The sequence below is a fragment of the Symphalangus syndactylus genome, chromosome 13 (genome assembly GCF_028878055.3).
Source record: "Symphalangus syndactylus isolate Jambi chromosome 13, NHGRI_mSymSyn1-v2.1_pri, whole genome shotgun sequence".
Lineage (NCBI taxonomy): Eukaryota > Metazoa > Chordata > Mammalia > Primates > Hylobatidae > Symphalangus > Symphalangus syndactylus.
In genome coordinates this window covers 97,134,826-97,161,562 of record NC_072435.2, presented here as the reverse complement: position 1 = coordinate 97,161,562, position 26,737 = coordinate 97,134,826, and the positions used below count along the sequence as shown (strand labels likewise).

Sequence of the window (26,737 nt, the reverse complement as noted above, 5' to 3'; positions counted from 1 at the left end):
GAATGAAGAGTCGGCAGCCACATAAAGAAAATAAGAAAAGACTGCAAGAAGAAAGAGATACACGTTGTGAGAGAACTCCCATAGAAAGCTAATTCCAAAACGTTACTTGGCAAAATATATACATAATAATGACTGTGTACATATACATATGTATACACGGATATACATATGTATCTACACAGACCACACGCAAAATTTTGTAAAATACACTTCGTTGTATTTTATCTAAGGTGGGTAACGTCAAAATGACAGCCATCTATCATTTTGCTGTATCTTCTTACTTTTTAAACCTATCAGAAAGAAAAGAGTAAAGAATTTGCTCGATTCATACATACACAAAAGGTTTATGCTCAAAGGCCACATCACACATAAGATTGGGATATTCTGCTGGCTGGACAATACAACAAAACAGAATGGAGTGCTCATGATTTTTTTAAACGGGGGCAGGAGGATGGAAGAGGAATAAACTGAAGTGCTCAAGAATTTACTTGTTGCATTAGTGACACTATCCCTTTCCCTTACTGGGTTAACCCTGGGAAGTTTCTGATGTTTCCACTGCTTTTGGTTAGTGGCTTTTTAAATCCTGAAGAAACCAATCATAGGACTCCGTGTGTGGAGTAGGCACAAGAGGGATTGAGGGGTGTCAGGATACTTCATTGTCCTTCTCCTCTTCTTCCCTCCAGAACAGAGGTGAGCATTTCCACAGGTGCCCCAATCCGGGCACCTGGGATTTCTTTTTCAGCAGTTTTCTCTTCATAGGAAGTTTCTTCTCCATAGTGAGTTTCCTCCAGGGGAGGTGCATTTGTGTTCACATTCCTGATTTCCCAAATGTGCTTCGTAACCTCCTTCCTTCATTTGGAGGATCTATGTTAAAGTTTGGTGTCCAAAGAGTTTTCTTGGAGGTGAAGTCTTGGGCTACTGTTTGTGGAATTTGAACAAGTTTCCTGGGAGATTGTTTACCTACCATCATCTAGAATGGAACCCAAGTCCACAGCCATTTTCAAATGTCATCCCTTTCCAGTTATGGCAAATAAGAAACCAAGAAACACAACAGGATTTTGGTAAGTTTCACATTCTTTTGGTTTTCGGGTAATTCTGGCCCATATTTTCTTCTGTCATTTTTTCTTTTTCTATTATTTCTATCAGTGATTTTAAAAATTTATGGCCTTGTTTCTCTTCCCCTCCTAAATTAAACTGATTACATTTTTATATCCCCAACTTCTGAGATAAGTTACTGCTACATATTGAACTTATTTCTTATATGCTCAAGGATTTAATGCTGCTTCCTTTAAAACTAAGAGCGGTTCTTAATTCATCTTATTTTTAGATGAAGGCAGGTGATGATCACTAGCCAAATATGTAGTCTCCCTTTATTACCCAAAATAGGTCACTCTTTTGATAGCTCACTTCGGCCAAGTATAGGTTTTAGAATTTCCAACTGGCTTCATCATAACTAGACTTTTATATTGCTGTGGTGCAATTCAATTCCACCAGTTTAAGAAGTGGAAGTCCCCAAAGTTTTGTTACAATCTCTTCCTCCCATGTATTAGTTCAATTATGGTGTCCAATCTGGCAGCCTAGCCAAGATATTTTTGAGATATCAATTTATAAGCACCAAGGACTAAAAAAGGACTTAGTTTGTATACATCTCAGAAGGATGACATTTGGCTTGATCTTATTTTCGTAGGAAGGTGATGCGTTCTCAAGAAAGAGAGACAAAAGAAAGGGGAGGGACATATCTCACCTATTGATGACAGTATTCGTTTTATCTACTGGTTGTACTTACTTCCTTCAAAGCAATACTCTAGCACATAGCCATCTAAACCTGCTGCACCAATGTGGTCTGGGGGGCGCCACCTCATCGTGACAGTCGTGTCAGTGACAGAGTCCACAGTCAGAAGAGTAGGAGGGCTCGTTACAGCTTAAAGATAAAAGAGACAGAAAAGAATAAACTATTTACTACACAGCTACAGTGCAAGAACTGTGGTAAAATCAATGGGGATACAAATAAAAATAGACACAAAAGCCCTACATCTTAATGGAATTCAGTGAAGACACCTTGAGCATGGATGTGTGCAAGCAAAGAGCTGATCAATGTGAGAATTTTGGAAATGCTGTCATGTGTTTTTTCCAAATTGAGAAGCTGGTGTGGGAAGCTGGGAGGCCCAAGGAAGTTGAAGAAGGCAAGGTTTGGGATCTAATGATCTAGAGTAATTTTCCCATTGCTCTCTAATTTCCAAGTGCAAACTCTTGTATTACATTTTTTTCCATTGAAAAAAATACCTCATTGCCATAAAATAATGGAGATGTCTTTTTTTTTTTTGCCTTCACTGAACTAACTTTTTTGATTTAATAGATAACATTTAAGGTGTGACCATAAAGCAAAGAAACCAGTTTCCAAGTGTAGCCTGTTGAACCGATCTCAATTTGTTTCAGTGATAGTTGTTTACACTAAGCTGGGTTATATTAATAGGTTAATACCTTCAGAAGGGCAAATGGAAAGTACTCATATGTCCATGGACTCAGCAACATGTTTTCAGTGGGGAATGGCAACCAGAGCCACCCACAGTTGGCACTGGAATTATGGTAATGAATTCCAGGGCCTATATTTTGAAGTTATTCAACTTGACCAAACCCACTTTTTAATTTCTTAGACATAAAATTGGCCCTAACTGTTTCAAGCTCCTGCCCACCTACAACTCTAAGAAGCGTCCAGGCCTGTTCCAGTTAGGGATCAGAAAGAAAGCAGTCATACTCTGGGGCAATGATTCTGATGACAAAGACTCATCTCTCTTGACTTACCCAAAGGAACAAAAGGCCTGGAGGGCATACTGGGCTTGGAGATGCCAATGGCATTGACTGCAAAGATGCGGACCTCATAGGCCACACCTTCAATCATCTTCTTGGGCTCAAAAGTTGTTTCTTTGCAGAGATCAAAATTCAGCCTCATCCACCTGGAGCTTTGTTTCTTCTTCCTCTCAATAAAATATCCTGCAGGTATGCAAAATGAAAACTAAGGTTTTTCCTTGGTCTCTGAAATTAAACTTTGTCAGATATTAGAAGTCCTTAAAATTTTGCATTTTGTCATCAATCTATGTGAAATAGTCATACATGTATGTAAATATTTTTAACCTACCTTATTCCAAGAGAATAGAAATATTAATATAAAATATAGATGAAAATAATGGGACTAAGAAATTAAAATTATACTACAAAGAGAAGAAAAATGGATCACAGATAAGTCAGCCATAGCAACTTAGTCACTGTAGGTGAACAATATAATCAGAGGCAATGTAGTTGACTCTGAGTCCCAACAAGGAAGATAAGGAGGGGGAAATGACCAGTTTCGTGAGTCTCACCATTAGCAAAGAGAAAAAATTCTCATGGCATAGGGGAAGCAAATGCTTCTAAGCATTTAAATATTTTTGCTTTTCTTTCTTTGTTTCTTTTTTTTTTTTTGAGACAGAGTCTCACTCTGTTGCACAGGCTGGAGTGCAGTGGTGTGATCTTGGCTCACTGCAACCTCCACGCCCCTGGGCCCAAGTGATCCTCCCACCTCAGCCTCCTAAGTAGTGAGTAGCTGGGACCACAGGTGTGCACCACCACGCCCGGCTAATTTTTGTATTTTTAATAGAGGTGGAGTTTTACCATGTTGGCGAGACTGGTCTCGAATTCCTGGCTTCAAGTGATCCACCAGCCTAGGCCCCTCAAAATGCTGGGATTACAGGTATGAGCCACAATGCTCAGCCTAATTATTTAATTCTAAAAGAAATTTCTTCATAGACAAAATCATGTACAATCAGACATTCACTGGCTAGGATGGTGGAAGTTGGGCTTATAGTTGCTTCAAAATTAGTGTGTATAAACGTCAAACAAAAAAAACCAGCAATCAGATGATATTCATCAGAGCTATTTAAATCTCAAGTAATTACAGAGCATCTCAACATATATATTTCATTTTGAGTGCATAAAGTCACAGTAAAATAGGTTTTCTTCTAAATGCAATATTTTAAAATGTGCTCTGTATGAAGATGTATAAAGAGGACACAACTGTACTGGCAGTTACACAGACTAACCAACATGCAGTTACCTAGGATTGGAGAGCCTCCATCGTAGGCAGGAGGCTCCCAGTTCATGATACACCAGTCATCTCCCACCTCTGTCACAGTCGGTGCCACTGGAGGATCAGGGAAGTCTGTGGCAGACAAAAAATAGGATAAAGTAAAATAAGGAAGGGGGAGTAGAAAAAAACAGTTAACAGGAAAATATGTTTCTTGGTGATAATCATTGAAACTGTTATTTCTGAGTACTTTTCCATGTTTATTGAATTATGCTTATGATATGGTTTGGCTGTGTCCCCATCCAAATCTCATCTTGAATTGTAGCTCCTGTAATTCCCACATGTTGTGGGAGGGACCTGGTGGGAGAGAATTGAATCATAGGGGCAATTTCCTATACACTGTTCTCGTGGTAGTGTGTAAGTCTCAAGGGATCTGAGGGTTCTGTAAGGGGAAACCCCTTTGGCTTGGTTCTCACTCTCTCTCTCGTCTGCTGCCATGTAAGACATGGCTTTTACCTTCCACCATGATTGTGAGGCCTTTCCAGCTACAAGGAACTGTGAGTCCATTAAACCTCTTTTTCTTTACAAATTACCCAGTCTCTAGTAGGCCTTTATCAGCAACGTGAAAACAGACTAATACAAGTTAGTAACTAATTTGGGCAAAAATTTGTGCTCAATATGGGATAAGGGAAGATGAGCCCATCCCTTGCCCCAAGTAAAAATAATGATGTCTCCAAATCCCTTAAACCAGTGTCCCAACATTACAGAATAAGCCCCATATGAAACCCAAGACTCTCATTCCTTACCTTGAAAATGTTAACCAAGAAATTATTGTCTAAATGTTGAATATAGTTGCTGTGGTTGTTGTTTTTAACTACAAAGTGAACTTCCGCAGAACTGAATCAAGGAGTTTTACAAGACTCAAGATGTTGGCTTGTAGCAATCCAAGTCAAAAATGGCAAGTCACAATATCTTATAAGTATAATTCGGTGTCTGATAAAAGTGACCTTAGTTTTTGGTCAATTTGAAATATGTCATTTAAGGAGAAACTAAAGTAAGAAGAGGAGAGCATCAGACCTTGGAACAGTAGTAATCTACCAGACTCATTTTATTCAGTTTTGGGCTTAGGAAAAATGCGCTTAGGTAGTTGTCTAAGGACCAAGGCAGATCTTATCCCTCTGTAATGATTGTGATGTGGGAAGTTATTTAGCAATTGTGTTTCAGTGATGTTTAAAGGGCACCAAAAGGGAATATGACTTTGGAGAGCTAATGACCAGCAACCCCAAATGGCTGACCTTAGCTATTCTTCCTCCAATGATAAGTCCTCTAGGCAAGAAAAAAAAGAAGTCAAAGGAAAGACAAAGGAAGGAAATGGAAGGAAAGGACAAAGAAGGAAAGTCTACTCTGAATCTTGACATGTCAGCTTGATTCTAGAAGTGTGTTTATTTAGAGGACTTACCCACAACTTTAACCTTGATGCTTGCATGTGCCTCTCCAGCTTCGTTTTTCAGATTGATGTGGTAAACACCAGAGTCATCTCTTTCAGCTACATCAATGACCAGAGTGCTGCTGTCAGGGTAAGATTCTGTCCTTATCCGGCCACTGCCTTCCATAATAGCCTAAGAAGTGGAGAAACAAAATGTGGCATGATTTACACAATAACAAGGGCTACTTCAGAGTCTCTTATAAATTGAGCAATTCAGCAGCAGACTATAGAGTGTATAGTGTATAGATTATATAGTGTATTTGGTGGACTATATAGTATAACTATATAGTGTTCATGCCTATTATATGTTTTCTCAGTTTAATTCTCCCTCAACTCTAATGACAAGGTATTATTATACCATCTTACACATAAAGAAACTGAGACTTATCTTGCTCAAGGTCACACAGGTAGGAAGTAGCAGAATTGGGATTTGATCCCAAAGCCCACTAGCCACCAACTTTTCCAAGAGAAAATTGGAGGACTAAAAATACAAGTGCAGAAATGTCATTCTAGGAGAGGAGTCCCTGTGTATGAAATTAGAAACCCTCAAACTCCTATCAGAAACGAAATAATGATTTGTTCATTTTCTTAGATGTTTGGAAAATTTTAAAATACTGAAAAGGATTGAAGAAGGCTGCAAGGCCAATTTTCCATTTTCTTCTTCTAGTAAAAACACAAAAGAATGAACATCTAATTCCCAAAGTAAAGACAGAGCGAGGTTGAGCCTATTATATTTTCTTTCTTTTATTTTCTTCTTCTATTTTTTCACTTTTTTTCTTCTTTCTTAAACCTGAAATTTAAAGCAGGATTACATTTTTCTGATTCCCAGGTTGTATCTTCTATAAGACAATCAATAGCCAATATACAAAGAGGAAAAACAGAAAAGGTCAAAGTAATTTAGAATCTGGTTATTTGCCACTAAATACTAGGTAAACTCTCTACTCTTTTGTGTCTGTATTAGGACTCGTAAGTCTTCAATAACCTAAGATAGTGATCACAGTAAGAATACCTGAAATAATTCTCTAATTCTTCCATTTTGTAATAGAATAAAATTTCTCATATCAGCCAAATTCTAATGTAAGATTTTAATAGATGTTCTCTTTTGTTTTTATTTATTTTTTGTTTTTATCACTCCCAAAGCTAATCCATCTCCTTTCTTTTTAATGTGAGAAAAAAATTTTATATAGGGTCATGTTACACTATCATATTCAGTTTTCTATATTTTGTTTTGTTGGCTTGCTTGTACACTGTGATTTACATAGAGCAAAATTCACAATTTTTAGAAATATAGTTCTATGAATTTTGACAAATTTATGTAATTGTATAATTACTACCACAGTCAAGATATAAACCATTTCCATCACCTTCAACCGTGGCTCCAAGCTCCTTGGCAATTAAACTACACCCTACACCCTGCTCCCTGGATCCACTGGTCTAATATCTGTCCTTCGTTTCCTTTTTCTCAAATGCCATATAACTGGAATCCAACAGTATGTAGCCTTTTGCCTTTGGCTTTTTTCTTAGCATGATACTTTTTAGATCTTTCCTTGTTGCTGCACATATAACTAGTACATTCCTCTTTATTGCTGAGTAGTATTCCATTGTATATTCCATGTGTAGTTAGTTCAGGTATGTACCAACTGTGTGTTTGTACAATTGGACTTTTGGGTTGTTTCTGGGTTTTGACAATTATGAACAAAGCTGCTAAAAACATTCATATACAGGTTTTTGTGTGGACATGTCTTCATTTTTCTTGGGTGAATGACTAGACATAGCACCATAGAATTGTACAGTAAGAACATATTTAACTTTATAAAAAACCACCAAACTATTTTCCAAAAAGGATGTACCATTTTGCTGTTACATCCACTTTGGAAAAGTGATGTATATACATTTCATTGTTCCATATCCTTGTCAGAACTTGATATTGTCATTTTTAAAGTGTTTTTTAAAAATGACATTAAAAATACTTTTTAAGTATACCTTCTTTCACTTAGCATAATTATTTTAAGATTCATCCATGTTTTTGTGTATATCAGTATTTCCTTTTATTGCTGAGCAGTAGTCCATTGTATGAATATATTACAATTTGTTTATCCATTCACCTGTTGATGGACATTTGAGTTGTTTTCAGCTTTTGGATCTTACAAATAATGCTATTATGAACATTTGCCCTGGGAGTTTTTTTATTGTTGTTGATTACATTGCATTTTTTACATTGGTAACCATGTCATCTGCAATAAAGACAGTTTTACTTCTTCCTTTCGAATATGGATGTCTTTTATTTCTTTTTCTTGTCTGGTTGCTCTGGCTAGAAGCTCAACTATGATGTTGCATAGAAGTAGTGAGAGTGGACATATCTCTCTCCTTTCTGATCTTAGAGGAAAAGCATTCACTTTTGCACTATTAAGTGGGATAATAGTTATAAAATTTTCATGGATGTCTTTTATCACGTTGAGGAGGGTCTTTTTACTTCCTAGTTTGTTGAGAGATTTATATTAGGAATGGATCCTGGATTTTGCCAAATGTTTTTGCTGTGTCTATTGAGAGGGCTGTATTTTTTCCTACTTGTTAATATGATGACATATTAATTGATTTTCAAATATTAAACCAACTTTTGGATTCCTGAGATAAACCCTACTTTGTCATGATATATTATATATTATTCTTTTTATATATTGTTGGATTTGGTTTGCTAAATTTTGTTTAGAACTTTTAAATCCATGTTCATGGATGATATTGGTTTGTAGTTTCCTTATCCTGGAATGTCTTTGTCTGGTTTTACTGTAAGGGTAATACTGGCCTTAAAGAATGAGATGGTAAATATTCTTATTCTCTCTTCTTCAATTTTGGGGAAGAGTTTGTGTAGAATTTGGTATTGTTTCTTGCTAAATGTTTGTTAGAACTGTCTAGTAAAGTCATCTAGACCTGAAATTTTCTTTGTGATATGTTTTTAATTACAAATTTCTTTTCTTTAATTGTTATAGGAAAATTCAGTACTGATTTAGTAGTATTCCACAAGTCTAATATGTGACGTGTTCACAAATATTTTCTTTTTTGTTTTTGAGATGGAGTCTTGCTCTGTTGCCCAGGCTAGAGAGCAGTGGTGTGATCGCAGCTCATTGCAACCTCCACCTCCTGGGTTCAAGCAATTCTCCTGCCTCAGCCTCCTGAGTAGCTGGGATTAGAGGCACATGCCACAATGTCTGGCTAATTTTTTTGTATTTTGAGTAGAGACGGGGTTTCACCATGTTGGCCACGCTGGTCTTGAACTCCTGACCTCTAGTGATCAGCCTACTTCAGCCTCCCAAAGTGCTGGGACTACAGGCATGAGCCACTGCACCCAGCCATAAACATTTTCTAATTTACCATATGATGTCTTTGATCCATGAATTACTTAGACATATGTTGTTCAGGTTCCAAATATTTGGGAATTTTTCCAGATATCTATTATTGATTTCTAATTAATTCCATTGTGGTCAGAAAACATACCTTGCATGACTTGAATCCTTTAATATTTATTGAGAATTATTTATTGTCCAGAATATGGTCTATCTTGTTAAATGTTCCATGTGCGGTTTAAAATAATGCTCATTTTGCTTTGTGCAATGGAGAGTTCTATAAATGTCAATCAGTTCGAAATGGTTGGTAGTATTGTTCAAGTCTTCTAAACCTTACTGATTTTCTGTCTTTTTGTTCTATTAACTATTGAAAGAAGAGTATTGAAATCTTAAATTCCTCGATTTCTCCTTACAATTTGATCTTTTTGCTATTTATTTTCAGCTTGTCCCATCTGTTCTTTGTGCCTCTTTTTCTGCCTTCTTTTGGGTTAAATATTTTTATGATTCCATTTTATTTCCTTTGTTGATTTATCAGCTATAACTCTTTGTTTTATTATTTTAGTGGCTTCTTTAGGGTTTATAGCAAACCTCTTTAACTTTTCACAATCTACCTACAAGTGATATAACACTTCATGTATATTACAAACTGTCCCTGACTTACAATGGTTTTAACATACAATTTTTCAACTTTATGATGGTGTGAAAGCGATATGCATTCAGCAGAAATCATACTTTGAATTCTGAATATTGATCTTTTTCCAGGCTAGCGATATGCAGTATGATACTCTCTTGTGATAGTGGGTGGCAGCAGCGAGCCTCAGCTCCCAGTTAACCATATAATCATGACTGATCTCCACAGTGTACTGTGTTGCCAGACGATTTGTCCAACTGTAGGCTAATGTAAGTATTCTGAGCATGTTTAGGTGGGCTAGGCTAAGCTATGATGTTCAGTAGGTTAGGTGTATTAAATGCCTTTTTTTTCTTTTTGAGACAAGGCCTTGCTTTGTCACTTAGGCTGCGGTGGCTCACTGCAACCTCCTCCTCCCGGGTTCAAGAATTCTCCCACTTCAGCCTCCCAAGTAGCTGGGACTACAGATGTGCACCACCACACCTGGCTAATTTTTTGTATTTTTGGTAGAGACAGGGTTTCACCATGTTGGCCAGGCTGGTCTTGAACTCCTGGCCTCAGGTAATCTGCCCACTTCTGCCTCCCAAAGTGCTGGGATTACAGGTGTGAGCCAGGGCACCCAGCTGCTTTTCAACTTAACGATATTTTCAACTTACTATGGGTTTACCTGGTGCAACTCCGTCATAAGTCAAGATGTATCTGTAGAATAAATTTATAGTAGTACAGTTCCATTTTTACCTTTACTAATTCTTACTTCTATTTCTTCCCTACTGAACTTGTATATTTGTTGTCATAAATTTCATGTATACTTATGTTATAAACCCTATAATGCATTGTCATAATTTTTGTTTAAACAGTTTTCTTTTTAAGATACTTAAATATTAAGAAAAAATCTTCCATACTGATCCATGTAGTTACTATTTCTGGTGCTCTTTGTTCCTTTGTGAAAATATTTCCAGCTGACATCACTTTCCTTCTAACTTTAAGGATTCCCGTTAACATTTCTTATAGTGCAGGTCAGCTGGTGATGAATTCTCTCAGTTCTTTTATATCTGAAAATAATTTACTTTGCTTTCATTTTTTAAATTTATTTCTATTGAGTATAGAATCCTAGGTTGACAGGTTTTTTTTTCAGTACTTTAAAGATGTTGCTTCTATTTTCTCACTTGCCATGCTTCCCAGGAAATATGCTGCCATCCTTGTCTTTGCTTCTCTTTATTTAATGTGACGTTTTTCTCTGCTTTTAATATTTTTCTTCATCACTGGTTTTGAACAGTTTGATTGTGATGGGTCTTGATGTAGTTTTCTTAATGCTTCTTGTGGTTAGGGTTTATTGAGCTTCTTGCATCTCTAAGTTCATAGTTTTTACCAAATTTGGAAACTTTGTGGCCATTGTTAATTAAATATTTTTTTTCCTTCTCCTTGGGGAACTCCAGTTCTGTCCTGTCTTTGGGGACATATATTTGACTGCTTGAAGTTCTCCATAGCTCAATGATACTCTTTTTTGTTCCCAGAAAATGGAAGAGGAGGAAATACTCCTTCTTCAACATTTTTTTGTTTTCATTAATAAACTTTATTTTTTAGAGCAATTTTAGGTTTACAACAAAATTGAGTGGAAAGTATAGAGAGTTTCCATCTATCACATGTCCCCACACATGCACAACCTCTCCCACTATTAACATCCTGCACCATAGTGGTACATTTGTTACAATTGATGAACCCATGTTGACACATTATTATCACCCAAAGTTCACAGTTTCCATTAGAGTTCACTTTTGGCATTGCACATTCTATGGGTTTTGGTAAATGTATGACATGTATGCACAATTACAGTATCATACACAATAGTTTCACTGCCCTAAAAATCCTCTGTGCTTCACCTGTTCATCCCTCTCTTCTCCCTAGCCCCTGGCAACCACTCATCTTTTTACTGCCTCCATAATTTTTCTTTCTCCAGAATGTCACATAGCTGGAATTAGGCAGTATGGAACCTTTTCTGACAGGCTTCTTTCACTTAGTAATATGTGTTTAAGGCTCTTTCATGTCTTTCTTGGCCTAGTAGCTTATTGCTTTTTAGTGCTGAATAATATTCCATTGTCTGGATGTAGTGCAGTTTATGTATTCATTCACCTACTGAAGGATATCTTGGTTGCTTCTAGATTTTGGCAATTATGAAAAAAGTTGCCATAAACACTTGTGTGCAGGGTTTTGTGGGGGCATAAGTTTTCACCTCATCTGAGTAAATACCAAGGAGCACAATTGCTGAATTGTATGGTCAGAGTGTGTTTAGTTTTGTAATAAACTGTCAAACTGTCTCCCAAAACAGCTGTGCCATTTTGCATTCCCACCCGCAATGAATGAGAGTTCCTGTTGCTCCACATCCTTCCAAGCATTTCATGTTCTTGGTGTTTTGAATTTTGGCCATTCTAATGCGTAAATGACATTGTTGTTTTAATTTGTAATACGCTAATAACATATGATATTGAACATCTTTTCATATGCTTACTCATCATCTATATATCTTCTTTGGTGAGAAGTGTTTTTCAAGGTCTTTGCCCATTTTTTAATCAAGTTGTTCATTTTCTTATTGTTGAGTTTTAAGAGTTGTTTGTATATTTATATAACAATTCTTTATCAGATGTGTCTTCTGTAGCTATTTTCTCCAAGTCTACTATGGGTTGTCTTCTCATGGTCTTGACACTGTCTTCTGCAGAGCAGATGTTTTTAATTTTAATGAATTCCAGCCTATCAAATGTATTTTCCACTAATTGTGCCTTTAGTGTTGTATCTAAAGGATCATCACCATAATTAAGGTCATCTAGGTTTTCACCTATGTTATGTTCCAGGAGTTTTATAGTTTTACATTTTACATTTAGGTATATGATCCATTTTGAGTTAATTTTTGTGAAGGGTATAAAGTCTGTGTTTGCATTCATTGTCAGTTGTTCCAGCACCATTTGTTGAAAGCACTATCTTTGCTTCATTGTATTACCTTTGCTACTTTGTCAAAGACCAGTTGACTATATTTATTTGGGTCTATTTCTTGTATTCTGTTCCATTGATCAATTTTTATGTTCTTTTGTCAATACCATGCTGTCTCAATTATGAAAGCTTTATAGTAAGTCATGAAATTGGGTATTATCAGTCTTCTGAGTTTGTTCTTATCCTTCAATATTGAGTTGGCTATTCTGGGTGTTTTGTCACTCCACATAAAATTCAGAATCAGTTTGTTCATGTCCACAAAATAACATGCTTGGATTTTGATTGGAATTGCAATGAATCTCTAGATTAAGTTGGGACACCTTGACAATATTGCATCTTCCTATCCATGAACATGGAGTATCTCTTCATTTATTTATTTTTTCTTTGCTTTCTTTCATCAGAGTTTCATAGTTTTTCTCATATAGATTTTGTACCGATTAGATTTATACCTAAGTATTTCCTTTTGGGGGGTATGAATATAAATGGTAACATGTTTTTAATTTTATATTCCACTTGTTTACTGCTGGTATAAAGGAAAACAATTGGCTTTTGTATGGGAACATTGTATTATCCTGCAACTTTGCTATAAATTATTAGTTTCAGGAGTTTTTGTATCAATTCTTTTATATCTTCTACACAGACAACCATGTCATCTGTGAACAAACACCATTTTATTTCTTCTTTCCCAATTTGTATACCCTTTTTTCTTTTATTGCATTAGCTAAGCCTTCCAGTAAAATGTTAAAAAGCAGTGGCGACAGGAGGACACTCTTGCCTTATTTCTGATCTTGGTAGGAAAGCGTCAAGTTTCTCACTGTTAAGTATAACTTTAGCTGTTGGGTTTTTTTTTTTTTTTTTTGGTAGATTTTTTTTTATCAGATTGAATAAATTTCCCTCTATTTCTATTTTGCTGAGAGTTTTCTTCACGCATTTTGTCAAAGATTCTTTCTGCATCTATTGATAAAATCATGTTACTTTTCTCCTTTAGCCTGCTGATGTGGTGGATTACATTAATTGATTTTCAAATTTTGAGCCAGCATTGCATACCTAGAATAAGTTCCACTTGGTCCTGGTGTATGATTCTTTTCATACATTGTTGGGTTTGATTTGCTAATGTTTTATTAGAATTTTTGTATCTACATTTATGAGAGATATTGGTCTGAAATTTTCTGGTTTTGATATTAGGATAAAACTGACTTCATAGATTGAATTAGGAAGTATTCTGAAAGAGATTAAGGCACAAATTCTTTTCTAAATGTTTGGTAGAATTTACCAACAAACCCATTGGGGCCTGTTGCTTTCTGTTTTGTAAGGTTATTAATTATTGATTCGATTTGTTTAATAGAGGTAATCCTTTTCCGATTGCCCATTTCTTCTTGTGTGAGTTTTAGAAGACTGTATCTTTCAAGGAGTTGGTCCATTTCAACTAGGTTGTGAAATTTGTGGGCATAGAGTTGTTCATAATATTCCTTAACTATCTTTTTAATGTTCATGGGATTTGTAGTAATGTCCCTCTTTCGTTTCTGTTAATTAGCCTTGACTCTTCTTTTCCTACTTAGCCTGGCTAGAGGGTTATACATTTTATTGATACTTACAAAGAACCAGCTTTTGTTAATTTCTCTATTAATTTCCAGTTTTCAATTTCATTTATTTCTGCACTAATTTATATCATGTCTTTTATCTGCTTACTTTGAATTTAATTTACTCTTCTTTCTCTTGTTTTCTAACATGTAAATTTTGATTACTGGTTTTAGGTCTTTCTTATTTTTAAATATATGCAATCATTGCCATTAATTTCCCTTTAAGCATTGCTTTTGCTGCAACCTAAACATTTTGATATGTTGTATTTTCATTTTCATTTAATTCAATATATTTTAAATTTTCTTTTAAGATTTCTTCTTTGAAGTGTGTTGTCTAATCCTCAGGAATTTGAGGGATTTTCAGCTATTTTTCTGTTATGTATTGTTGTTTAGTTTCACTTCTGTAATTTATTTATTTTTAGTTTAATTCCATTGTCCCTGAGAGCAGATATTACATGACTTCTATTTTTAAAATTTGTTAAGGTGTTTTTATGGCCTAGAATATGTTCTATTTTGGTGAATATGCTATGTGTGCTTGAAAAGAATGTGTAATCTGCTGCTATTGGATGAAGTAATCTATAGATGTTATTTACATACAATTGATTGATAGTGCTGTTGAGTTCAGCTATGTCCTTACTGATTTTCTGTCTGCTGAATGTGCCCATTTCTGATAGAGGGATGTCAAAGTCTCCAACTATAATAGTGAATACATCTACTTTTCATTGCCATTCTATCAGTTTTTGTCTCATATATTTTGAGGCTCTGTTGTTACGTGTATACATGTTAAGGATTATTAGGCCTTCTTGGAGTATTGACCCATTTATCATTATGTAATGCTCATTTGTATTCCAGATAAATTTCTTCACATTGTAGTCTGCATTGCCTGAAGTTAATATGGTTACTCATACTTTCTTTTGTTTAGTCTTAGCACAGTATGTCTCTCTCTATCCCTATACTTTAAGGGATGCAACTTTATATTTAAACTGGGTTTCTTACAGTCAACATATCTTTGGGTCATGTTTTTGCTCTACTCTGACAATCTTGGGCTTCTAATTTGTATATTTGGACCATTGACATTTAAAGTAAATATTGGTATAGCTGGATCAATATCTGTCATATTTGTTATTATTTTCTATTGGTTGCCCTTCTTCTTTGTTCCTATTATTGTCTTCTACATTTTTTTCTGCCTTTTGTGGTTTTAATTAAGCATTCTATATGATTTCATTTTCTCTCTTTTATTAGCATAATAATTTTACTTCCTCTTTTTTAAACTTTTTAAAGTGGTTTCCCTAGTTTACAATATATATTTACAATTAACCCAACTCCACTTTCAAACAACACTACAGTGGTTCACAAGTAGTGCACGTACTTTAAAATAATGAAATGTCCCTAATTCCTCTCTCCCATTTTTTGTATTATTGCTTTCTTTCATTTCACTTATATATAAAATACATAAATATAGCCTTATAAGCATACCTAATTGAATACATTGTTGCTTTTATCATTTTGAACAAAATATTATTTGTTAGATCAACTGAGAGTAGGAAAAATGAAAAATAAAGTTTATTTTACCTTCACTTATTCATTATTTTATACTCTTTCTTTCTTCATGTAGATCTGAGTTTCTGACCTATATTGTTTTCCTTTTTTCTGAAGAACATCTTTTAACATTTTTTGCAAGACAGATCCATTGGCAACAAATTCCCTAAATTTTCGTTTGTCTGAGAAAGTCTTTATTTCTCCCTCACTTTTGAAAGATAATTTCAGAGGGTACAGAATTCTAGGTTGGTGGGCTTTCACCCTGAACACTTTCAATGTGTCACTCCACTCTCACATTTCAGCAGTTTGCCCTGTATCCTCACTTCTCTGACATATGTAAGAGGAGTTGCTAGTTTTTCAGTTTGTCCAGCTTTTTACTTGTTAGGATAGAGTGGAAACTTCTAAGCTGATTACATGCCCGAATGAAAATTGGAAGTCTAACTGATTCTTTCAATCTTTTTGGACTTTTTCTCTTGTGTTTCATTTTGGATCATTTCTATTGCTATGTCTTCAAATTCACCTTCAATGTCTAATTAGCCATTCATTCCATCTACATATTTTTTATCTGAGACGTTTTATTGCTTTCATCTGTAGGTGATTAGATTTGGATCTTTTTATATTTTCCATTTCATTTCACTTTTTTCACTTAACTTTCTCTTAAATTTATTTTTATTTTATTAAATTTCTCCTAAATTTAATTTAAATGGAGAGCTTAACATTTCTCCACCTAACTTTTTGAACATATGGAATACAGTTAAAATAACTATTTTCATATGCTCAACTGCTAAATCTAATTCACATGTGAGATCTGAGTTGGCTGTAGCTGACTTTCTCCTCATTTTGAGCTGTGTTTTCCTGCTTATTTCTCCACCATAATGTTTGACTGGATGGCAGGATATTGCTAATTTTGTCATGTTGGGTGCTTGATATTTTTGTATTCCTATATGAATCTTGAGCTTTGTTTTGAAATGCAATTAAATTATTTGGAAATTGAATCTTTTAGGCTTGTTTTTATGACTTATTAGGTGGGTCCATGACAGTGCTCAGTCTAGGGTTAATTATTTCTGCAACCAAGGCAAGGCTTTCCTGAGTACTCTACTCAATGTACTGTGAATGATGAGGTTTTCACGTCTAGCTAGGGGGAACAGGCACTACTATTGGCCTTGTGTGAGTGCCAATCCACTTCTCTTTAATCCTTTCATATGTTCCTTTCTTGAATCTTGGGTAGTTTCCTCATAAATGTGCACTGATCTTTGCCGAATATTTGAGCGTGATCCTCTGCAGAGCTCCAGGGGGACTCTCTGTGCAGCTCTCTCCTCCGGTATTATTTTATTAAATTATTAAATTTTATTAAATTATTAAATTATTTTATTTTATTAAAATAAAATAAAAATAAAAAAATAGTATGTATCCTACGAACTCTAGCTGCCTTGGTCTCCTTGTACAATGGGAGTCCTAAACTTACGGAGTCCACTGGGTTCTCTCCAGGTTTTTCTTCCTTGTGCCACTGCCTGGATACTCTTTTATGGCAATAAGCTTGTGGTGATTATAGGGCTCACTTCATTTGTTTATCATATTTCATAGTCACTATCTTTCACGATCTGATATCCAATGTCTTGAAACCCATTGTTCATATATTTTGTCTATTTTGTCTGTTTTGGGGGTTATATAATTTTGTCTATTTTGGGGGTTATTTCAAGTGAGTAGGTAAATCTGGCTCCTGTTACTCAATTCTGGTTGAAAGTAGAAGTCTCATTCTGCTTTTTATTATTTAATCTTATTTTTAACATTAAAAAAATTTGTTCTGAGATACAGTCTTGCTCTGTCGCCCAGCTGGAGTACATTGGCGCGATCTCAGCTCACTGCAACCTCTGCCTCCCGGGTTCAAGCTATTCCTGTGCCTCAGCCTCCCGAGTAGCTAGAATTAGAGGCATGCTGCCACCATATGTGGCTAATTTTTTTGTATTTTTAGTAGAGATGGGGTTTCTCCATGTAGGCTCAGGCTGGTCTGGAACTCCTGGCTTCAGGTGGTCTGCCTGCCCCAGCCTCCCAAAGTTGGGATTATAGGCATGAGCCACCATGCCCAGCCTCATGTCTTCTTTTTAAATGTAAATTTTTTTTTTTTTTTTTGCTTTTATTTTTGTAGAAAGCCACGGAGTCACAGTTGAGCTGGCACTACTCTACCACTTCACCCTCACTTGTATTTCTCCCCGTCATTCACTTTGCCCTAGCCATGCTGGCTTTCCTTCTGTTCCTCCAACACATCAGGCTCATTCTCTCCCCTTGGCCTTTGCACTTGTAATTGCCTCCATATGGAAATGTCTTCTCTTTGATCTTCACATAATGGGTTCCTTGTTCTTCACAGAGGCTGCCATTGACTATGCAGTTACTTGCTATTGTATCATTCTCTTTTATTATCTTCTTGTACTTATTACTATCCAAAGTGACTTTGTTCATTTATTTATTTAATAATTCATTTTCTTTTTCATCCCCCCAATTTCCATTAGAATAAAAATGAGGCTTTGTTCACTGTGCATCAAAACTTGCTTTGCTACATAATAGAAATATGAGAAGTAAATTAATGATGATCATATTTGCCTGAAAATCGGTTATCTTTCTTTTTCAAAGGAATTACATCTTTACTGTCCTGCTGTACATTTATTCGTTTTCTCCCTTCATCTGAATAATGGAGGGCAAGGGGTGGGGTAGGCAGTGTGTATGCATATGTGTGTGTGCATGTGAGTGTGTGCAAGCATAAAACAAACCTTATCTGCCCGGCTCCACATGGCTTTAGGAGGTGGTTCTCCGCTGATGGGGATCTCAAGACGAAGCTTGTTTCCTGCAATCACTGTCACTGTATTGTCAGCATCAAGACCATCCAGGATGATCTTAGGAGGATCTAGAATATTAAGCATAGTGTTTGTTATCAGACAGTCATTTCTGTGTGAATATCTGCACTAATGTTTGGCTAGTATGATGGTAGTAACCAATATTTTATCTGATCAAACAGAATATAAGAGGAGTCAAGATAGTTGGTGCCTGGCACCTTGCAAAACCATTTTATTGTAAGGTGTTGGTATAAGTCACCAATCTTTCTGATTGATGATTAATACCAATTGATGTATTTTTCCTTAAATGTCAGTTAGTTTTGGATATATTATAATTCCATGGTAAGCAAAAGCAAACAAAAAAGAACACAACTATGCAATGACTTATTTTATCTACTCACCAATAACATGAACTTTGGCAGGCAGAGTAATATTGTAGGCATCCGGTGCAAATACATAATCACCTTCATCTTCAGTGAGGGCATTGGCTATCACTAACTTGTGGATCCTAAGGAAACAAGGAAAATGTATTTCTAAGACTGCAAAGATCTAGTCTATATATGACCCAAACTGAAAAGACACTTGGCCTTTATCTGATTAACTTCTTTGGTGCAGGAAAGAGAGGGAGAGGGAGAGAGAGAGAAAGAGAGAGAGAGAGAGAGAGAGGATGAGAAGCCTTTATTATCCTACTTATTGATTCAAATTAAATCTTTATTTTGGACTATATGGAATTATCTCCACAAATAGAATCTGCTTATTGTATATGCAGAGTCCATTATTCTTTTTTTCATCTCATAGCTTTAAAAAGGCTAAAATAGAACATATCAATAATGCTATACTTTAAGATTCAAGAGATGCCAAGAATAATCTTGATTTTGGCTTTATATCCCAAACCCTAAGAACAATAGCTCTTAACTTTATTGGGGTCACAAACCAGTGAATATCTAATGGACACTATGAATCCTTTCTGTGTAAAAAGTATGTATTTTTATATACACAGAATTTTCTCACAATTTCACAGGAGTTATGGGGCTTCCTAAAGTTCATTTATGATATCCTAAAAGCCCATGAATTCAAAGTTAAACTCTTGCCTTAGATCCTTGCCAGATTCTAGGATATTATGCCCCCTACACAAATAAATATTTGTGGGAAGGCATTGTGACACTTATTGGTTAGAGACGGTTAATCCATTTGATCAGGTACTCAATTAGAATTCAGCATTTTTCCTCTAACTTCATGTTTATTATTTATTTTAGAGACAGGGTCTCTCATTCTGTTTCCCAGGCTGAAATGCAGTGGTGTGATCTCAGCTCACTTCAACCTCTCCCTACTGGGCTCAAGCCATCCTCCCACCGCCCAAGTAGTTGGGATTACAGGTGCATGCCACCACGGCTGGCTAATTTTTGTGTTTTTTGTAGAGACGAGGTTTTGCCATGTAGCCCAGGAACTCTTGAACTCCTGAGCTCAATTGATCTGTCTGCCTCGGCCTCCCAAAGTGTTGGGATTACAGGCATGAGCCATGGTGCCTGGCCTCTAACTTCATGTTTAGATGGAAAAAGTCAATGGATTTTGAATAGACAAAGTACCACAGTGTGAGGTTACCATAGTGTGAGGTACAGATACAGAATTATGAATAGGACATGCTATACAACAGAGAAATCACACCTTGCTAGTTGGAAGCAAAGAATCAGGAATAGATGATCTCCCTATGGCTACCCTTCAAATATCCTCACCAAATATGTAATTTAGAAAATGGAGAAAATAGAAATGGGACCAAACCTCACTTGCAGGTCACCTGGCTCACTTACCTTCCCTTGTGAACCACCTTTAGACGGTCACTTTCCTGAACAGGTAGGCCATTTTTAGTCCATTTTCCTGGTATGTTTTCAGAGATTTCACACTTCAGGCAGATTTCTTTTCCAAGATTTACAGTCTGATCAGTCAGAGGTGTCAAAACCTTCAGAGGTTTCACTGTGGAAATGATAGACCATCACAAACGCCAAGCCCAAACTCCCAACAGGCCAAGATGGTGGCATTTCACAATGGTATAGTGAGCTCTACTACAATGTTTGTTTTGAAAGTGAGAAGTTCTACCAATGCAATTAATATATTAGAGGATAATTTCACATTTGATTATGTACAATTTCATTCCTTAGAGAAACTAGGTGAATGCAGAAAATTGCATCCACCTGAAATGACCCAGCAAGGAATGCACAAAATCTGCAGACTCACACCTCAAACATTTATCAGCTACCTCAGTTCATCCATGTGATATAAGCCACACCCATTTATATCTGAGGTCACTACTACTCATCAGATTTTGAATAATCCTCTTTCTACTGCTTCACAACAGTTCACAAGCCACAACACTTCCAGCATTGCTTCTGTAAGCAAATCTCAGGTCTTTTTCAACGTTAAGTGCCATATTTATTATAATATTTATTAACCATTTAGCATGTGTAAAACTGTGCTACTACTTTTTATTAGATTCTTATATTTTAAAAAATATGTCACTGACTGATGTGGTTTGGCTGTGCCCTTACCCAAATCTCATCTTGAATTGTAGTTCCTATAATCCTCACATGTCATGGGAGGGACCTGGTGGGAGGTAATTGAATCATGGGGGCGGTTACCCGCATGCTGCTGTTCTCATGAGATCTGACAGTTTTATAAGCGACTTTTGCCATTTTGCTTGGCACTTCTCCTTACTGCCATCATGTGAAGAAGGACATATTTGCATTCCCTTCTGCCATGATTGTAAGTTTCCTGAGGTCTCCCCAGCCATGCGGAACTGTGAGTCAATTGAACCTTTTTCCTTTATAAATTACCCAGTCTTGGGTATGTCTTTATTAGCAGCATGAGAACGGACTAATAAACCAGCAAAATTCTTGAGTGTCATACCCATAATCCCATTTCCCCTACAAACCCCATGGTTTTTATTGCATGACTTTGCATAGCGTAATTATTTTTGGAAATGCACATGTTACATCATAGCAGAATGGATTGTAATTGCTTTAAATGGATACAAATATCAGATAAGGATCTGTCTATGGCTGAAAGATTTCTTGATGTTAAACTAAAATGGCCGCAGTTCCATAAAGCATAAGGAATGTATTGGGATTGATCCTGAATAATTCAATGACTATATGAACTGCAACTGGACTAAGCAATAAATACGGAAGTAAGATTTCTGCTCTGTTTGTGACATCATCTTGAGATACTTGCTGTTTTAATTTTTATGGCAAATTGGGAGAGATTCTGCCATTGCTAACTGACTAGCAGTAGAGGGCAATGAGGGAAGTACATTAATTCTCTCAAGCCGCTGAAACCTACTAGCAAATTAGCTCTTACAATCTTCTCAATTGAGCCCTTTTGGTTTGAATTATTTTCTTCTCATGCCAAATGTAATTGCAGAGTGTTGAATGTTTATTTGATGAATAGCTAGCTAACATTATCAGGATATGACATCATATCTAAGTATTTATCCCCTATTTTTACAGTCTTGGAATTATAACTTTTCTGGCAGGTGATTTTTATACTTCCTTCCTAATATTGGTGCTCTACTATTAAATTGAGTTGTGGTTCCTTCCTCAAAGACCCTGATTGATCTGACATAGACACTTAGCTAGAATGAAATCCATTTTATGTACATAAAAATCATTGCAAATAGAAATCAAATAGAAACTTTTCTAAAACTGAATTAACACGACCATCATTAGTAAGCCCACTTAGAAGACATCTAAAGAAGTCTTACTTACAGTCAACAGTAAGTTTAGCAGATGATTGTCCTCCTGTTGTCATTACTGAATATTCTGCAGAATCAGCCTTTGTTGCTCCCTCTATGATCAAGATGTGTTTTTTACCCTCAACTCTAATTCGGTATCTTGATTTTGGGCCAGGGATAATCTCTTCACCATTCTTAAACCTGAATTAAAATAAAATATTAAAAAGGTTTATAAAAGATCCTTCAGGAAAAATACCTTGTCGATCTTGCTTATTGCAATATCCTGAAGAATTTCTGGAAGATATGAGACACACAAGAACTATTTGTTGAATTAAAAAATGTACAAATCAATCTCTGTATCCATCAGTAGATTCATAATGTAACAAATATTGTCTACAAAATTGTGTTAAAAGAACACGAGCCACCTATTCTCACTCAAGATGAATCAGGTGCAACTGCTAAGAGTGGATATTACCCACATGTAGGCTCTTGAAGCACACTAGTAAGAATATCATTTAAAGCATTTTAAAGATAACTATGATTCTCTATTAGAATGAACAATCTACACTGTACCAATTACTACAAATCCTGCTGTGTAATTTACTGTACCTTTCAACATAACGTTTCATTTTAAGATTTAAAATTTCTAGTTTTTAATTGTAAGATTACTCACAAGGAACCTGAGAAAACACTCCCCACCTGAGCAAAACAAGTAAGATCTTATTTCTAAAAGCAATTGGTGATTCTCAGTCTAAATTTTTTTCCCCTGAGGTACTATGAAAATAAAGTGACTAGGGGTTACATGAAAAATACATATAAATATGTACTTAAAAATCATTGCAAATAGAAATCAAATAGAAACTTTTCTAAAACCGAATTAACACAACCATCATTAGTAAACTCACTTAGAAGACATCTAAAGAAGTCTTACTTACAGTCAACACTAAATATGTTTTTTCATGTAAGTTGCCAATATGGCATAGTGAGAGGAAGCCTGCTACAAAGGTTAAGAGCATCCATAGGCTTTGGGGTCAAACAGACTTGGGTAAACTTGAGTCATCCACTTAGTATTAAGTACCCACTTCCCTACATGCTTGCCCACGTAGATCGCTGGTTCTTTTTTCAGTCTCACGGGTGGAAAAACCCCAGTATATTAGTATACTTTTATTTATCATCTCTACTAACACAAATGAGGTGGAGATTCTTTTCAAAGGTTTAAAAGCTATTTGTACTTCCTGTTCTATCAACTACGAAGGTCCAATTTTTTTTGTGTATTAAAAACGGACAGACTTCATTAAGGCTATTTACCATTTTACATTGGCATCATCTTCAGACACCTCACATTCTAATTCCACTCTCTCCCCACAATAAGCAGTTGTATCTTCCAGCTGTTTGGTCACCATAATTGGAGGCTCTAGTGTACAAAAAGGGGAAATCAGAATCATTAAATATCCAAAGCATATCCCATGAGCCCTGATTCGTTCACAGATGAAAAATCAACAGTAAGAAAGCAACATCTATGGTTGACATGGTGATAACAGTAAGTGAGATTTTGGTTTTTGTTTTGAGACAGAGTCTCACTCTGTTGTCCAGGCTGGGGTGCAGTGGCATGATCTTGGCTCAATGCAACCTCCACCTCCTGGGTTCAAGCAATTCTCCTGCCTTAGCCTCCTGAGTAGCTGGGATTACAGGTGCATGCCACTACACCCAACTAATTTTTGCATTTTTAGTAGAGATGAGATTTTACCACATTGGCCAGGCTGGTCTTGAACTCCTGATCTCAAGTGATCACGTGCCTTGGCCTCCCAAAGTGCTGGTATTATAGACATGAGCCACTGTGGCTATCTGTGAGTTTTTTTTGCTTTGTTTTGTTTTGTTTATGTTTGTTCTTGGCAAAATAAATAGCAGGCAACCCTGGGTAAATTCTCCCAATTTTTTCATAACTCTCCAAGTCAAATCAATTATTGTTCTCAAGAACAAACAAAACATATATCAAATATTATTCTTTTAGCAAAGAAGACACTAAGTGCTAGACATTTCTGATGAAGGAGAATATATAAAACTAAAATCTTTGATCCTAGTTCCAGATGGATGACAGAGATCTCAGAGTTGTCTGTAATCAGAAGGCCTCATAAAGAAAATAAGGAAGACACGGCTTCATTCACACCCTCCAGCTATTTCCACAATGTCTTAGTAAATGATAATTTTCAGTGTGCTTGGGGCCAACCACTTATTAATGAAGCTGGTTTCAAGAGAAACCTATTTGTGATCAGCTGAGTGTGTGAAACAAGGATTATCCAGTAAAATCTGTTGGGTTTCAAAGCTATAACTAGAATAATTATTTTTGCAAAATAGTGCTTGGCTTGAGTCAAAACATGAGGCATTTGTACTCAGCAGGTTTTCTTCCTCCCCTCTGCTGTTCTAGTCTTCAACAAACCAGAAGACTCGTTAGGATCCATAACAGCTGCCAGCGTAGAGGAGCCTCAGTTACTTTCACTTTGATCATTATCCCTGGGAGAAGAAGCCAACAGCTCCTGGTGACCACAATAAGAGATTCCATTTTTACCTCGTACGAAGAGCTCAGTGGAACATTTCTCATCACCGGCTGTCACATAATACTCCGAATCATCTGTCATCTGACAGTTATTGATAAACAGGATTCTCTGGCATCCTTTGTGTTCAAAGATGTACCTGTTTTGAATAGGAGGAAAATAAACAGAGTCTGTGAATGTGATTTTATTCTTTTCTTTACTGCCAGCAAATTTGGTTTATAATTTGGTAATGTTTGAAAGTCAAGGATCTATTTTTTTTTTTTTTTTTTTTGAGACAGGGTCTTGCTCTGTTGCACAGGCAGGAGTGCAGTGGTGCAAACATAGCTAATTGGAGCCTCGACCTCCTGGGCTCAAGTGATCCTCCTGCCTCAGCCTTCCGTGTGGCTGGGACCACCGGTGTGGGGCACCAGGCCCAACTAATTTATTTTTTGTAAGACTGAGTCTCACTGTCTTGCCCAGGCTGGTCTCAGACTCCTCGGTTCAAGCGTTCCTGCCTCAGCCTCCCAAAGTGTTGGGATTACAGGCATGAGCCATCGTGCCCAGCAGGGATATAATTTTGATCTGCTCTTTAGGTATCATATCTTATACAGTCAACCAAAAAAAAACAATTTTTATCTTTATAATTTATAATATAAGCATATTTATATATACTATTTAATTTCCACTATAATTTTCTTTTACATAAGGTTTTTATTTCAAATAAAAATCAGTACTCACATATTTGCTATTTAATTTTTTTAACCCACTGTTGGAAGATAGAGTTGGCTGAGGGTGTCAGATTTTTAACTCTGTACATTCTTTAACTAACCAATTCATGTACTTTATAGGTGGGTAGAGACTTGATCTTATTCATTGATGTATGAATAAAATCTATTCATTGCCTATCCCAGTGGTATAGTAGATTTCCTTGGGTGAATAAATGATTATACAATTTAAGAAATAACGTGATATAACCACAAACACACGCAGCAGTTCTATAGAATGTGATGTTCTCTTAAATGAGCTTAAGAACTGGTGCTATCATACAGTTACATCTACTAAGAAAGAATGTGAGTATTTGGAAACAAAAAACTAGAAGCCAAGAAGATTGTAAAATATAATTATCTGTGATCTATATTACGGAGGAGAACATGATGGGATTAAAATAGACCAAAAAAACTGCTTTGGGAATTTCTCAAATTGAAGCCTTCAAGAACAAGATATTTAAAAATATTTTCTACATAAAGATAACCAATTAAAATTATGTTTTTGGTAAATTCAGGCCATCTTCAAGAGATTTTTACACCAGGTATTAATGTTATCATCACAAAGTCACTCTAGTGGCATGACCACATTAAGAAATTGGAAACCACCTAATTGTACTCCAGAAGTAACAGCTTTCCAGGATTAACGTCTTTTATAAATGTACACGTGGCTCCTGTTAACCTAAAAAAATATACTGGAGTTGAAAATCTCTCAGGCTGAGGAGGATCTCTGTAAAGCAGTTTCATAATAGACTGGAGATACCATCGGATGTCAGGGATTAGTCTGTCTTTAGTCTGTCTCCATTTGTGAGAGGGCCAAGAAATAATAAAACTCAGGCTTTGACCCACATTTTGTTTTATGTCAACATTAAAGAGTTCCTTTTAGATGCAATATTGCAAGTGCTCAAAACAGTACCTGAATTGAAAATAGAAGGTATTCACCCATTATTAAATATAGTCGTTATTTTGGAAAAGCAAAAGTCATCTAATTATAAGATGTGATTCCCAGGTGGCATATCAAATATGGGTTGCAAGTTATTTTTCAATTTTATTTTTTAAAATTGGGAGAAATTTGGCAATACTCTGAAATAATCACATATAACCCGTAGTGACACAAAACCATAATTGGAAAACACTTTAAATAGTTTTATAGAATTAAACATAAAAAAGGTTTAGTTTATATAGAACTATCATGTTTCCATAATAAATAAAATGTGACTTAATTGTTTACTCTCTCTCCATATGATTTTGTATTATGAAAATATAACTAAATA

The 26,737-nt window shown here is 35.8% G+C and overlaps 1 protein-coding gene and 1 long non-coding RNA gene across 15 annotated transcripts in view; one reads left to right on the top strand and one right to left on the bottom strand.

Moving 5' to 3' along the window:
- The window catches only part of MYBPC1 (myosin binding protein C1), a 97,946-nt gene that overhangs the window by 21,110 nt on the left and 50,099 nt on the right, over window positions 1-26,737 (bottom strand). For all 12 annotated transcript variants that reach the window (XM_063614308.1, XM_063614310.1, XM_063614309.1 and 9 more), the window contains 10 exons: window positions 24,735-24,859; window positions 23,477-23,582; window positions 22,203-22,369; window positions 20,253-20,415; window positions 18,846-18,952; window positions 18,382-18,515; window positions 5,520-5,679; window positions 4,091-4,195; window positions 2,803-2,991; window positions 1,787-1,921 (listed from right to left, as the gene is read on the bottom strand). In XM_063614308.1, coding sequence (XP_063470378.1) covers window positions 1,787-1,921; window positions 2,803-2,991; window positions 4,091-4,195; window positions 5,520-5,679; window positions 18,382-18,515; window positions 18,846-18,952; window positions 20,253-20,415; window positions 22,203-22,369; window positions 23,477-23,582; window positions 24,735-24,859 — 1,391 coding nt within the window. The remainder of the gene's footprint in view (window positions 1-1,786; window positions 1,922-2,802; window positions 2,992-4,090; window positions 4,196-5,519; window positions 5,680-18,381; window positions 18,516-18,845; window positions 18,953-20,252; window positions 20,416-22,202; window positions 22,370-23,476; window positions 23,583-24,734; window positions 24,860-26,737) is intronic.
- On the top strand, window positions 822-24,897 carry LOC129459845 (uncharacterized). 3 transcript variants are annotated; one of them, XR_008650086.2, is made up of 5 exons: window positions 4,552-4,617; window positions 5,383-5,637; window positions 9,650-9,787; window positions 20,601-20,830; window positions 24,594-24,897. It is a non-coding gene; the product is annotated as an uncharacterized lncRNA (long non-coding RNA). The 3 variants fall into 3 exon arrangements; XR_010114923.1 differs by lacking the exons at window positions 4,552-4,617; window positions 9,650-9,787; window positions 20,601-20,830 and adding an exon at window positions 822-1,061; XR_010114922.1 differs by lacking the exons at window positions 9,650-9,787; window positions 20,601-20,830.